Raw genomic sequence first — 15324 nt, forward strand, 5'->3', positions numbered from 1 at the left:
GTTGAGAAGGGATGCAGAAAGAAAATGGGCGATACTTTAAAAAGAAAACACCTGCAGGCATACACGTGTTTCTCGCTATCTTGACACTCGCTACGTGAAAATCTGCTTATTTGAACATGGTGAATTAGCACCCAGAACCTTGCTATAGGAATGGCTGATTCAGATATCAGCCTTAAAGTTTGTCTACTTCCTTGCTTGTGTTTTGCTGGTTGATGGCTGCCGTTTCGGTGAGAAACAACAGAGGAAAGGCAGAAGGGACAAATCACGTATTAGAAATTTCCCCAAAGGAAATAAGGGAAGCCGCCAGTTCGTTATGCGAACGCTCGCCTGACGAATGATTTCACAGAGATGGGCTGTGTTCCGATAGCAGGACCTGCACATACCGTATTTTTTGCTCTATAAGACTCACTTTTTCCCTCCTAAAGTTAAGGGGAAATGTGTGTGCGTCTTATGGGGCGAATGCAGGCTGCGCAGCTATCCCAGAAGCCAGAACAGCAAGAGGGATCGCTGCTTTCACTGTACAGCGATCCCTCTTGCTGTTCTGGCTTCTGAGATTCAGCATATTGTTTTTCTTGTTTTCCTCCTCCAAAAACTAGGTGCGTCTTGTGGTCTGGTGCGTCTTATAGAGCGAAAAATACGGTACGTTTTAACAGGCTTATTAGAGCTACCTTTCTGCCAAACTCTTGCATCAGGAATTTCTATCAGGGCACCTTGGGCTCTGTGTGTGCCTGTCGATCTCACGACCACACGCAAGCAACTTAACCGACAGACACGAATGTGAAACTGCTGTGATGCCCGTCTTGTGTACCTCTGTTCCGAAGGCTCGGATCGCTGGGAGAGTAATATGAGGCTGTCTTGCTTCTCATGAGCAGCCGGGGCCTGGGGGGGCGAGATCGGTTCGTATGACTCGGAGGAAACGTGGCTCCTCTCTGGGGACTTTCCAAGCCTAGAGAGGTTGCGGGGCAAGAAACGTACAAAAGCAGATCAAATTATAAACACGCAGAAATCCTCTCCTGGTCTCCCTGCCCCAAACTTTCGAGGAGGGAGGCTGAGGTTAAACTGTACGAGCCGGTGAGAAGAGTTAGAGAGGCCATTTATATGCAGGGTCTTGTAAAAGGAGAGGGGTCAGACTGAACCCTGCCCAAAGGCCTGGTGGAACAGCTCCATCTTGCAGGCCCTGCGGAAAGATGTCAAGTCCCGCAGGGCCCTGGTCTCTTGCGACAGAGTGTTCCGCCAGGCCGGGGCCACGGCAGAAAAGGCCCTGGCTCTGGTCGAGGCCAGTCTAACCTCCTTGAGGCCCGGGACCTCCAAGATGTTATTGTTTGTGGACTGTAAGGTCGTCCGCGGGGCATACCATATTATTATATTTACACTCCAGATTTCTTCCAAAGAGCTCAAGGCCATGTGCATAGTTCTCCCCTCTTTATTTTATCCTCACAACAACCCTGTGAGGGTGGTTAGCCTGAGAGTTAACCCAGGGAGCTTCCTGAAGGCTGAGTGGGGACCAGGAGCCTCCTTCTTAACCGGGTCTTAGTCTGCCATTCTTAACCACGACACTACCCTGGCTCTCCAATCTAGTCCAGCATCCTGTTCTTTTTAAGGATCTAGCAAACGTTGGGAAACAGTTGAAATTAGCAATACTAAAAGCATTGTTTCATTTGAACAAACTGCTTGGAGGTTTTTGGGGTTTTTTACAATCAAGCAGTATGTAATTTTTATGTTTTCACCATTTATCAAGTAAATATTAGTAATATTACTTACCATTAGTATGGTTTATTATTAGCATTAATGTGTTATTTACTTTGTATGATTATTACCATATTTTTCGCTCCATAAGATGCACTTTTTTCCTCCTAAAAAGGAAGGGGAAATGTATGTGCGTCTTATGGAGCGAATGCAGACGGGAGGCTCTGCTCAGCTCTCTCTTTAAAGAGCTGTGCCGAGTGTGAGTGCGGCTCTTGCTGGCTTTTCCGCGAGAGGCGCTGCTCTGCTCTGATGAAGCCAGCAGAGCAAGAGCGAGAGCTGCACAGTGCCTCTTGCTCTGCTGGCTTCACAGCGAAGCGGGAGGAGGGACAGACGGGAGCAAGCAAAGTGAGAGCCGCTTACGTGGCCTCTGTCCCACTTTGTGCAGCTCTCACTTTGCTTGCCCATCCCTCCTCCCACCTTGCTGTAAAGCAAGCAAAGCACCTGTCCCGGTGTCTCCTCCTCCTCCTCCTCTTTTAAAGCGAGGCAGGAGCAAAGTGAGAGCTGCACAAAGTGGGGCAGAAGCCACGTAAGCGGCTCTCGCTTTGCTTGATTTAAAGCAAGAAAAGCGAGAGCCGCTTACATGCTCTGCGCAGAATATATTTTTTCTTGCTTTCCCCCTCTAAAAACTAGGTGCGTCTTATGGAGCGAAAAATATGGCAGTTGTTTTTCTAGGCTGTCCTTCATCCAGTGATCACCAGGTGATACACGACAATGTATGAAACTTTGTAAGTCAGGGCATGTTAAACAGCAGAGACCAGTAGTTGGTCTTTAAAACTCCAGCTATCATATGCAGCCTCCATCTCAGTTCTCAGGAAGGCCTGGATCAGGGGCTCTTAGCAAACTGAGGAGCAGCAAAGTCAATGACGAGCCAAGTCAGTGACGAGCTCCAAAGCCAGTTCCGAGCAAGTGGGTGTGAGAAGGTGACAAGCCCCCTTCTCAATGCCGCGCAGCCTTCTAACATAACAGCACACAGCAAAGTCGCATGAATCGTTACCTTCCCCTGCTTTTCTCCGAGAGGTTTTCGGGGGACACTCGCGACCCGGGGCGCTGGTGGGGCGCAGAGTGGATCTGCACCTCAGGGCTGTAGCGGTTTGAGGCCTTCACCCGGTTCGTGGTGGCGATGGAAGTCGGGGCGGAGGTCTGGAATGTGCTAGTGGGAGTCTGTAGGGATGGCTGCGTAGTAGGCTGGTTGCGGGCAAAATCCTGGGTGATGATTTGCTGCGGGGGAAAGAGAAAAGACAAAATGAACAAACAGCAACAATCTCGCAAAACTAAACCAGCACCCGAGGCAGGAAGCATGCGTGATTGATTTGCAGACTGCTGTCAAGAGGAGAAATCTTTAATTATTTTTGTTGTGAATTGTGTAAAAGCAGCGTGTGTGTGTTTTAGAAATTACACGATGAAGGATGCCCAACTTTTCTGCAAAATAAAGCAACTGGCCAGTGTAGACTCAATGTTTACTTGGCTTTGGGAATAAGGAATTTTGCAGAGAATCCCAATTAATTATTATTATTATTATTATTATTATTATTATTATTATTATTATTTTAGTCTCACCTCCAAAAACACCTCAACAGGTTTGTAAAAGATCCTAGGATCAAGAGTGCTGGTAGTGGCGCATGCCTACACCTCACAAACCAACTCGGTTCTTGTCCTGATGATGACCACCAGTTGCTTAGGAAACTGACTTGATGATCCACCTAGCTCAGCATTTACAGGTTGATGATCCAGCATTCGTCCTGGGAGAAGCTCTCCAGCATTTCGGGAAGGGGGGCTTTCCAAGTCCTACCCAGAGGTGTTGGGGATCGAACCTGGAACCCTCTGCAAGCAAAGTGTGTGCTCCAGCCCTTCCTGTGAAACTAAACCAAGCTTCTAGTCCTCATGGGTCTCAATAAAAAGCTGATTTAAAGCAGGAAGCCGCCTTATACTAAGTCAGACCAGTGGGCCCATTTAGCTAAGTATTCTCAGTACTGACTGGCAGCAGCTCTCCAGTGACGGTTTCAGGCAGCACTTTTCTCCAGCCCCTACCTGGAGATGGGGAGGACTGGAACTGGCAAAGCAGGGGCTCTACCAGTGAACCACAGCCTCCAGCCAACTATCCCACCCTTGTCTCCATCTAACTATATAACGTCGAGTGAAGAATTCTCTCTGTGCTGCAGATAACCTAAGCGGGTTGCCAGTTTGCTAGCGGGCCAAGTTGAAGGTGCTGCTATTAGTAGATAAAGCCCTTTGCAACTGGGGACCAGTTTCCCTACAAGATCACATCTACACCCACTCAACCGCTTCGATCAGCAGGTCAGACTACATAATACCCATTCTGCAATAGTAAGAAATCAGTATTTTAGCATGGCAGCGCCTACACTTTGGAACTCCCTGCCTATTGAAATTATGCAGGTGCCGTCACTATACCCTTCCTGCTGAATTTTTTTTGCTTAGACAAGCCTATCCAGGTGCTTAGAAAGCTGGTGTGCATTTTAATTTTAGTCGGTTGTTACTTTTCAAAAGTCTTGAATTACGCTTGTTAGTTTTTCTTATGGATCATTTTTGCTTTATCCTTTATTGTACACCTCTTTGAAGTATCTGAAGAAGTGTGCTTGCACACGAAAGCTCATACCAAGAACTAACTTAGTTGGTCTTAAAGGTGCTACTGGAAGGATTTTTTTTATTTTGACTATGGCAGACCAACACGGCTACCTATCTGTAACCTCTTTGAAGGTTTGTTTGTTTTTTCAATCAAGCGCTGTACAAATTTGATGAATTGGAACTAGAAATGGACCGTATTAGACACTACAAGTATATAGGCAACCATGCGAGTTCCTATAAGCAGTGGTGAGAATCTGGGGGTAAACCTCAAATCAGGCATCCCCAAACTCGGCCCCCCAGCTGTTTTGGGACTACAATTCCCATCATCCCTGACCACTGGTCCTGTTAGCTAGGGATGATGGGAGTTGTAGTCCCAAAACAGCTGGAGGGCTGAGTTTGGGGATGCCTTCCTCAGATGAAAGCATCGGGGAAGTTTCCTACAGAGGTGCTCAAGTACGCAAACCTACACAGATGTGATCGGCCAGGGTGATCAGGCGGTGTGTTCGTGGCACGGGCCCCATCCCTTCGCCCTGCGCAGGTGGCGGAGGCTGCTGCTGTTGCTGCTGCTGTTGCTGTGGCGATGGAGAATCTTGCTGCTGCCTGTAGGAGTGGATCGACCCCTCATACTGACGGCTGCAGTCTCCTAGTTAGAGAAGAAGAAGAGATTCACAACGCTGGAAGGTGGGGAGCCTGTGGTCCTCTATAGCGCTTCTCGGCCTCCACATCCCATCAGCCCTGACTTAGGTAACCGGGAGAGGAACTCATTTGCACTCAGAAAAGATCACTCATAAAATCAGCAGAACGTCCCAATGGCGCTCGGTGGGACTTGATAACAAACACTCCAGCTACAGGGTTGCAAGATTCTCTTTCCACACTGCAAAAAGAGATACGCGACTCTTAATTGCGAATTACTTGCAAGCTCGTTCCGCCCATACATATGTATGCATTTTGGCCTGCGACTCTATTCGGTTTTAAGATTCGTCATTTGCTGTTTGTGACCTACGACTCTGAATAAATGAATCAAAAAAATCGTCTGCACCCGATTCGCCCTCCCTGCGCGAAGATGCAAGTCGAGAGGCTGCCCCAATCCTCCACAGTGAGAACTTACGTTCTGCCTGGCTCATTTTGGGGGCTTCCTGTTGATAAGGCAGCATCTTTTCCTGGGGAGGGACCGGCGAGTTTGCGGGGCTGATCACCTCGATGGCGTCTCGGGGGGGCTCGTAGCGGTGGGAGGAGGAAACTACATGGATCGAGGAAGAGAGAGAGACAGAGGTCATTCGTAAGGCCCAACCGTGACCTAGCTCTGGTAGTATTAGGTCTGCTGGTGTAGAAGTGTGAGTCACACTTTGGATGAGAGATGGCTGACTTTGTTTCCCAGGAAAACCCGTATAAATAGGGGTGCAGGTGGGTATCCTGCCTTTGGGGGAGACACTATAGGCCCCTTCCCCATTTTAAATATTTTAGAGAGGAGTCCTGTTTTCTGTCTGAGTTTTAGGTTATGTGTGCAGGTGTTTCGTCTGTTGTTGACAGAGAGAAGAGTTGAGCACCCACTTGTTTTAATTCTGTGAAATGGGTATTTTGTGGTGCTTTAGACCGTTTCTTAGATTTCCATAGGTGTCCTCAGCCCCCCAACCCCAAAAACAGCTTGGGGATCCCCGATTAACCTTTTCATCCATCCGTGTTTGAAAGCCTTTCTTCTCAAAGGGGTTTACAAAGTACATTTTGCTGAACCCCTTTCAGGACAGTTTCGTTTAACATCTGATGGGAGGGTGTTTCCACAAGACGGGCGCCACTACCAAGAAGGCCCTATGCCTAGTTCCTTGTAATCTCGCTTCTGACAGCGAGGGAACCACCAGAAGGCCCTTGGAGCTGGGTCTCTGTGTCTGGGATGAGCGATGGGGGTGGAGACGCTCCTTCAGGGATACTGGGCTGAGGCCGTTTAGAGCTTTAAAGGTCAGCACCGACACTTTGAATTGTGCTCGGAAACGTGCTGGGAGCCAACATAATTCCTTTAGGACCAGTTATATGGCCCTGGTGGCTGCTCCCAGTCACCAGCCTAGCAGCTGCGTTCTGGATTAGTTGTAGTTTCCAAGCCACCTTCAAAGGTAGCCCCAAGTAGAGCGCATTGGAGTAGTCAAAGAGGGAAACTGCTACCCTGAATAATACTTTGTAAAGAGGAGGGGGAGTTGGGGGGGGGGTTTGAGGGCCATAAAAGTTTGAGAACCACTTGTCCCGGCTAAAAATTGGCTGCTGTTTCTTTAATGCTAAAAGAACTAAGTCAGCATAAGTCAGCGGCCTACAATGACTCCTGCAACCTTTTGCCAAATTGTACCTGTATATATAGAGTGGTCAATGTTAGTGTTTGGTGTGGGTTGGTTGGTTGGATGGTAGAAAGCTGGTTGCGTTTGGTGTGTGTAAAAGCTGTTGGTTGTGGTTGGAGAAGAAGACTTTTTAAGAATAAAAGCAGCAATACTCTGCAAGAATACTCTTTCTCAAAGACACTTTTGTGCCAACTAAGGTCTGAGGACTAGGCAAAGGAGGTCAGAACCTTTTCTTTTTCAAACACTGATACTACTGCCCTGCACCTAAATGGGCCAAACCTATAGCCAGACTAAGGAGGCCAAAGGAAACTCAGAGGACATACGGCTGCTGGAGGAATCTGAGCTTTGGGAGCCGCGATCGCGGGCGTCCTTGTCGGAGGCGATCTGTCGGGTGATGATCACGTCGATGAAGTTGGCCGCCGTGATGGTGGTCTTCCCACGCGTCCGGAGCTCCTCCTCATACTTGGATATGGAAGGCGGGCCCTTGTCCTTCCCGGCGTCCGAGTAGATGGAGGAGGAAGGCTGGGATTTCCCCGAGGAGGAGTAGCTCGACGAGGACGAGGGGTACAGGCCCGGGGGGCCCCTCTTCTCTGCCTCCATCGCCTTCTGCTCCATCTGCTGCTGCTGCTGCTGCTCGCTCACGACCGATCTGCGCCCCGGGTTCTCCTCGATGCGGCCCCCGTCGTGCTTGCCGCCCTCTTTGGACTTGGCCACCTCCATCTGGGGAGCGGAAGCGGCAGCATCCACGAGGGCGGCCAGAGCATCGGCGGCCGTGTTGTAGCGGGAGGTGGGCAAGGCCTGGGTGATGGTGGGAGTGCCGGGGGGGATCTGCCTGTTGGTCGGAACAAAAAGAGGGCGGTAACACCTTAGGACATTTTGAGTTATACGGCAAGGGGGGGCGCTATCGTCAGCTGTTGGCACAGACCCATAGGGCTGTGTCCAGCTAAGTTCCACCAACTTAAAGGTAAAGGTAAAGGGACCCCTGACCATTAGGTCCAGTCGTGGCCGACTCTGGGGTTGTGACGCTCATCTCACTTTATTGGCCGAGGGAGCCGGCGTACAGCTTCCGGGTCATGTGGCCAGCAGGACTAAGCCGCTTCTGGAGAACCAGAGCAGCGCACGGAAATGCCGCAGGGATTCAAACCGCCAACCTTCTGATCAGCAAGTCCAAGGCTCTGTGGTTTAACCCACAGCGCCACCCGCATCCCTCTCCACCAACTTAGCCGTATGCATTTGTAGTGGTCATGTAGGATTGCTATGAGGAATTATGAAAAACGAAGCAAGCCATTGTGTCAGCAGTGAAAGCATCGCTTTGACTGGGTTTGAGTCATTGACACGATTTCTGATCGATCCCACAAGCCTCTGCATCTCTGCCCCATTTTCTCTATGCCTGACAGTCACGTTCAGACCAGTTGCTTCACCAGGCATCCTGGGTACATGAAAAAGAGGTAGCTTTGATGTAGTTTTTGTTAATCTTTAGGTAGATCTTAGGGCCAGGAAACAGAGTTCACATGGAGGTGGTAAAATGCCTGTCTTTCCTTTTATGACCTCCGGGGTTTGCTCCATGCATTCCTCCTTAGTTCCTGTTTATTTAGCCTCAACATGTATGCATACTCAAATAGGAAATAGTTCTTTGTAGTTAAGAGGCTTCCTCTGATCTGACTTTGTCCCCACGTGGGGATTTTTTGAAATGCTCAGAGGAAATCTGATTGGTTCTTACAAACTCTGTGTTAAAATTCTTTTGTGAATAAAACAACCTGGGCCAGGGAGTGGGTATGCGTACTTTCTCCCAGGGTCTTGCTGGTCAAGCCTCGTGTCTACTGTATTAATCAGGGTCCAGTCCTTCCTTTGCTTTCAGAACGCAACATCCATTCATTACAGCGGGCTGACTCTGAGCCCAACTACTGCTGGGTGCAACTCACTGAGTTGGAAGGGACCAAAGAGGCCATCCAATCTGACCCCCTGCTTCAGTAAAGGTAAGTCTTGCAACTCCCTGCCCCCCTCGAGAGATTCTTCCTCTCCAGCCTCTGCTTCAAAGATCTCCTGCGGAGGAGAGTCTGCTGGGTGTTCCACAGCTGAAAAGCTCTTCCCGTCAGAAATCTTTTCCTAACATTTCAATAGAATCTTATCCCCTCCAATTCTGAGGGACAGAGAACAGGTTCTCTCAGTCTTCCTCCTGGCAGCCCTTTGAAAGATTTGAAAGGCGGTTGGTCTTCTCCTGCAGCCATTCCTTACAATAACCCCATCTCCAAGCTCTATCAGCCATAAGGAATTAACAAACTTTTTTCCAAGCATTGAGCAACTTGGGCTTTGAGGACAGATGTATCCCTTTAAGACAGTGTTTCCCAAACTTCAGTCTCTAGCTGCTTTTGGACTACAATTCCCATCATCCCTGACCACTGGTCCTGCTAGCTAGGGATGATGGGAGTTGTAGTCCCAAAACAGCTGGAGACCCAACTTTGGGGAACTGCTTTAAGAGAAGACTGAGTGCATCCCTGTTTGCACAGAGCAACCGTCCTGCCTCAAGAGTGCCTGATGCAACTTTGCTTAAACCACAGGGAATAGCAGTCACAGGCAAACAGGATCCCGGCTGCACAAAAGAATTAAAACGAACGTACATGATGCGCAGCTGTGCGGAGGGGTCCAGTGGGGTGATGACACTCGTCCCGTTTGATCCCTGGAAGATGCTCGGCCGCTGCTGCATGACGCTCTCCTGACTGCGGACTGACGGGGATGGCGAGCGGACGTAGCCATGGCTTCCTGGCCTTCCTGGCTGCTCAGCACCTGAAGAATATAATAAATATTAGGAATGAAGCAACGTCCCACCCGGCAGTAGAGGAAAAGAACCAGGAGGTTTGAAGAGTGAGTCACTGCTTCTAGAGCCACATCCACACTGCACTTTGAAGCACTGCGGTACCACTTTTGTGGCTTCTCCCAAAGGATTCTGGGAGCTGTACAGTGGTACCTTGGTTCCCAAACGTCGAAAACCCAGAAGTGTGTGTTCCGGTTTCCAAACCTTTTTTCGGAAGCCCGATGTCTAATGCGACTGCCGGCTATTGTTTCCGGGGCGCCTGTACCAATCAGAAGCCCTAGCTAAAGCTTTCTTTAAACCACCTGCCTCCTAGTGACAGAGGAACTCCCTCCCACTAGAAAATTAAAGATTACACACACACAATCGCTTTAGGCTCTGAGGTATCAAAAAGGAGGGGGCAGCAGCAGCTGGAGAAGGCATTCTGGGCACTCACCTGGGCGCAGGTAGTGCTCGCTGGGAACGGCGGCTATCCGCTCCCTCTCTCTCTCTCGCTCCCTCTCTCGCTCCCTCTCCCTCTCGCGCTCCCGTTCCCGCTCCTTTTCCCTCTCGCGCTCCCTCTCCCTCTCAGCGTTGGCTGCGGCGGAGGCTGCCAGATGCGAAGGGTGCCCTGGTGAGGAGAAAAAGGAAAAATGTGGGTGGGGAAACAAGACAAGAGGGTCTGTTTGGGTAACGAGGCCAGGCGACACGACGCAGCCTGCAGGGGTTTCGCTGCCGTCATGGCTCCCCACAAGGAATCCTGGGAAATGTAGTTTGGAGAGGGTGCCAGAGTCCGCAAGAAATTCTTAAGTCCTCCTGACATCTAGGGTTCCCCCCGCCCCTCATGTTCCTACTGCTAGAAAAAAGTCTAACAGGGCAGGGAGGGGGGGGGGAAGGGATGCCATCTGGTAAAAGCTGGCGGAAGTCAGTGGAAAGAGCATGTGGATTTATCTAGAAAAGACACGCCTGGTTTGAAGCTCCCCTAAGAATGCCAAAAGCAGCTAGAGACCCTAAGGGCCAACTCATCCAGCCCCCTGCAATGCAGGAATCTCAGAGGGATTTTTGTCAGACTCTCTGCAGCGGGAGAGAGTTAAAAGCTGTGCCCCCATCTATCCTGTTAATATAAACCGCTTTGAGGCTTGATTTAGACCTTTCAGAAAACAACAAAGCAGCATATACATTTTATGAAATAAGTAAAGGCACTGGAACCTCGTTTTTCGAGCGTCTCGGAAGTCAAACGATTTGGAACCCAAAACCCGGAATGACTTCTGTTTTCGAACGTGCCTCAGAAGTCGAACAGCTTCCTTGGCTGTGCTTTTCATTTCCCCCCCATTGGCTCTGCAGCCAGCCCATTGATCCTCGGTTTTTGAACGTTTTGGAAGTCGAACGGTCTTCTGGAACGGATTACGTTCAAAAACCGAGGTTCCACTGTAATAGTAAATAGTTACGTGACAGGCTAAAAAAGCCCCAAAGTTTGTATGTTAAGTGTAATCACGCCATTAACTTCACAGCTGGCCCTTAAGGCGGTGTGGGAAGAGGATGGATGGCCTGGAAGCATCCACCAAAGCGGGGGGGGGGGGGCACTGGCACAGAAGACATCAAAGGTGGGTACTGCTGCTAGGTTTTGCATACCCCCCCCCAAAAGTTTGAGAATCTGACTGATGACGCTGGGTGTGGCAACAGCTTGCCTGGAACTCCTGGGTGGTGGTAGTGGCCAAAGGGCGACAGAGGCCATGGGTTGCCTTCCCCACCAGGGCGGAAGTGCCGGTGGCCCACTGTACTTTCGGGGGAGGGGGGCGTGCCCCCTGCTCTCCCCACCTAGCGGGGAGGCAGCTCTCACCTGGAGACATGGAAGGAGGGTTGTATGGCCTGGTGGGGAACGCTAGCTGAGTCCCAGGGATGTAGGTAATCCTGTCCATCGGGGGGGTGTTGGGCCCTCCTGGGTGGGGCACCAAGATGGTGGGTGCCATGGTGTTCAAGTCAATGATCCCTAATTAAAAAGGGGGGAGACATAATGGAGATATGCACACGATCACTCAGGCCAGCAGTCTTTGAGCCGTTTCAGACTGGGGACTCACCTTTAACCCAAATATGCATTTTGGGGACCCATTTGTTAATTTTCAAAAAGCATTTATTTGCAGGATGGGGCTGCCGCTGTTGCGTCAATCAGGCCGTGACCCATCAGTTGAAGAACAAGGACTCTGACCACATAAATACTACCGATACCACATTAAACAGTCATGGCTCCCCCTGCAAAGAATTCTGGGAGCCATGGTTTATTCAGGGTGCCAAGAGTTGCTAGGAGATCCCGATTCCCCCCTCGCGGAGCTACAATTCCCAGAGTTCCCTGTGGGGAGGGGCTGGCCGTTAAACCACTCCCACTCTCGCCCCTGACGTCACACAGAACCCAAGGTGTAGGGCAGGCGGGTGTGGCTTGCCCCAAGCAGCCTCACCGAGGTCAAATGGCAAGCCGGATTTGGCCCAAAGGCCAAAGTCTCCCAACCACCCTGCTTTAAAACCTCTGTTTTTAAAGAATGGGTGCACCGAACCCGTTTGCCACCACATCTCCACTGATACCGGACCCCTCAACCTGCTTAAAAACAAACAAACAAGCCCTATGTTCTAAACCTGGGAAGGCTGGGAAAGGGGCGAGGCGTGCGAGAGGTTGCCTCCGGTTATCCTCCCCAGAGGAAGCAGACTCACCTCTGGCTCCCGCGTAGGGGAGGGCCAAGGTCTGCTCCCGGGGAGAGAGCCCCCTGGTCAGGTCGGGCCGCAGGTTGACTTGCATCTGCTGGGAGGTGATGTAGTCGTTGAGAATGGTCTGCCGCGTGTTCTCCATGGCATAGAGTTGGTACTGGCTCGGGTAGCCTGGGGTGGGCGAAAGTTGCCTCTGGAACATGTAGGCAGCGGCTGGGCGGGCAGAGAAGGGAGAAAGGGATCGTTTTAAAAAAGGGAAGGTTTGAGTCTGCATTGCAGGGCCCCGCAGGTTCAGATCCCAACGCGGGCCGGTTGCCATTGACCAGCCTTGCCTGCCTCACAGGGTTGTTGTCAAGATAATAATTAGATGGGGGAGCTGGGCCGGGGGGCAGAGGGAACCATCTGCACCACTTTCCGGAGGAAAAAAGGCAGGATCTGCCCATCCACAGCACTGAGCTGCCAGCTTCAAATATGAGAAATGGACGCGTAATAAATTGCTGCCAGGGAACACCACAGTGAAGGTAAGGTAAAGGTAAAGGGACCCCTGACCATTAGGTCCAGTCGTGACCGACTCTGGGGTTGCAGCGCTCATCTCACTTTATTGGCTGAGGGAGCCGGCGTACAGCTTCCGGGTCATGTGGCCAGCATGACTAAGCCGCTTCTGGCAAACCAGAGCAGCGCACGGAAACGCCGTTTACCTTCCTGCTTACCTATTTATCTACTTGCACTCTGATGTGCTTTCGAACTGCTAGGTGGGCAGGAGCAGGGACCAAGCAACGGGAGCTCACCCCGTCGCGGGGATTCGAACCGCCGACCTTCTGATCGACCTTCTGATCGGTTTAACCCACAGCGCCACCCACGTCCCTACAGTGAAGGTAGGATGCCGCAATGAACAATAAAACAAAACAGGAACAGTGTTTCCGGGATAGGTCAACTGTTTCAAGGACGAATCTTCATCAGCGAATAAATTCCAAATGTCCATTTATATGTCCATATATGTCCATTTAGGTACATATAATGATTATAGACCAGAGCTCACTAACTGTGTATCTGAAGAAGTGTGCATGCACACGAAAGCTTATACCAGAACAAACTTAGTTGGTCTATAAGGTGTTACGGGACAATTTTTTTTTTTTATTTCGACTGCAGCAGACCAACATGGCTACTTACCTGAATCTAACACTGTTCTGTTCTGTTCCTGTTTCGTTTGCTGTTCATTGCTGCATTCTACACCTTGGAGCATCTATCACTGCAATGTTGGACATTATCTATTGAAAGGCATCCTAACTTCGTCGTGGGGTTCCCTGGCAGCAATTCATTACGCTTACCATTTCTTGTTTATGGACTTATACATACATTATTTGTGAATGCTTAAGATTTGTAAATTCTGGATTATGATCTAACTAATTATATTATCAGCCATGTGTTGCGGTTGGATTTGAGCAGATTTTTCTGTATTGCAACACAGGGGTTTTGTCTCTGTTACAGTTTCAAATATGAATCACCTGGTGTCACTCGATGTCAGGTGACTGTGACCTGACTCACTTGTCAAAAGGGGTTGGGGAGGGTGGGCCGGATTGGGACCTGGCCTTTGACCTGAAAGGAAAGCTCCTGAACCATTGCCTTAAAGGCCAAGAAAGCAAAGCAGACGCAAGAGATGGATGTGAAATTTGGGGTGACCCAATGCAAAAATCCTGAGAATCCATGTGGATCCATGCTTTGTAATCACGTTTTTGCGTCATTGCAGCCCCATGCAACAGTGGGTGCGTCATTTGTTTGGTGCAGGCTGTAGCCATGGACATGCTATGTGATCTGATGGTGAATTTGGGGTGACCCAATGCAAAAATCCTGAGGCTCCATGGGCTTTTACCTCCCCCTTCCCAGGCAGCCTCCTGTATCTCTACCGTCCCTTATCTCCCTCCCGATCGCTTACCGATCAGCTGCTTTCTTTCAACACTCCCTTCCCTCTTGTTTGCCTTAGTGTCTTTTCCTTAGCTGGAGCAGTTTTTTGCTCCTCCTTTTCTTCTAATTTCTCTCCTCATTGCTTTAGTCTTCCTGTCTCCTCTCCTTGCAAGTTCGCTGTCTTTACCTCCCCCCTCCCAGGCAGCCACCTTTATTGCTAGCATCCCTTATCTCCCTCCCCGATCGCTTGCCGATCAGGGGCTTTGTTTAAACACCCACTTTCATCTTTTTAAAAAAAAAAGAAAAAAAAAAAAAAAAGCACGATCTGCTTTTTGCCCCTGGGCAATTCAGCTCCAGGGACCACGCATTTGCTCCAAAAGACGCAGAGACATTTCCCCTTACTTTTTAGGAAGAAAAAAGTGTGTCTTATGGAGTGAAAAATACGGTAGATTGATATAATGAAGACAGAAAAAGGAAATCAGTAAGTAGCTCAAAAAGGACTGGACGTACTGGGATCCAGCGCCCTGTGGAACTGCATGGCTGGGTCCAAGTGTGATGGGAGGTGGCTCCTGTAGACCTCCGGAGTAGCCCCTCGGTGGTGGGGGTCGAAGGGGCTGTGAGATACGACGGGATCCACCCCGGGGACGGGGGATTTTGCCGGGATGCTCTCCCTCTGCGTTGGCGTCAGGGTGGACTTCCTCTCGTGGTTGGAGGACTTCCCTGAAGAGGGGCCAGGTGCAAATGAAAAGCCAGAGTTAGGAACAGTGCCAAGAATGAAATATTTCAAAATGTAGGTGTTTTGGACCCAAGGAACACATGTGCGAGCTCTTTCCACAGAGTCGGATCTGACTTAAGTGTTCTCTACACTGACTGGCAGCTGCAGCTCTTCCCCTAAAAATAAAGTGAGATCCCAGTCTTCACAGTTCAGAATGAAGGGCTGGCTTAAATAGGAGCACCAGATCAGATCACTGGGCCATTCAGCTCAGGACTGCCCACACTGACCAGCAGCAAAGGCTCGCCCTGCTGAGGAATGAACCTGGGACCTTCAGCATGCAGAACAGATGCTCTACCACGAGCAGTAGCCATTGGCCACCAAGTTGGATGACTTTATAAGAGGAGGAGATAAATTCATGGTGGGGAATTGTCAAGGACCGGTTGGATGCAGAAGAACGGTGGGAAGGCACATAAACTGGTGGAGGGGGAGTGGTCCCTGTTGCTGCAGCTGCTCCAGACAGCAGAAACCTGGGAATAGCTGCCTAGACCAGGCATAGGCAAACTTGACCCTCT

The 15324-nt window shown here is 50.1% G+C and overlaps 1 protein-coding gene across 3 annotated transcripts in view; it reads right to left on the bottom strand.

Annotated features, from left to right (window-relative positions):
- Positions 1 to 15324, bottom strand: part of NCOR1 (nuclear receptor corepressor 1) — a 110697-nt gene that overhangs the window by 7416 nt on the left and 87957 nt on the right. For 2 of the 3 annotated variants that reach the window (XM_080982719.1, XM_080982718.1), the window contains exons 34-43: positions 14548 to 14757; positions 12142 to 12348; positions 11279 to 11428; positions 9896 to 10069; positions 9269 to 9434; positions 6974 to 7482; positions 5438 to 5569; positions 4797 to 4972; positions 2741 to 2964; positions 809 to 946 (exon numbers count right to left, since the gene is read on the bottom strand). In XM_080982719.1, coding sequence (XP_080838845.1) covers positions 809 to 946; positions 2741 to 2964; positions 4797 to 4972; positions 5438 to 5569; positions 6974 to 7482; positions 9269 to 9434; positions 9896 to 10069; positions 11279 to 11428; positions 12142 to 12348; positions 14548 to 14757 — 2086 coding nt within the window. The remainder of the gene's footprint in view (positions 1 to 808; positions 947 to 2740; positions 2965 to 4796; positions 4973 to 5437; positions 5570 to 6973; positions 7483 to 9268; positions 9435 to 9895; positions 10070 to 11278; positions 11429 to 12141; positions 12349 to 14547; positions 14758 to 15324) is intronic. The other variant, XM_080982720.1, reaches the window with a different exon arrangement.

The sequence above is a fragment of the Podarcis pityusensis genome, assembly GCF_964106645.2.
Source record: "Podarcis pityusensis genome assembly, chromosome: 15".
Taxonomy (NCBI): Eukaryota; Metazoa; Chordata; class Lepidosauria; order Squamata; family Lacertidae; genus Podarcis; species Podarcis pityusensis.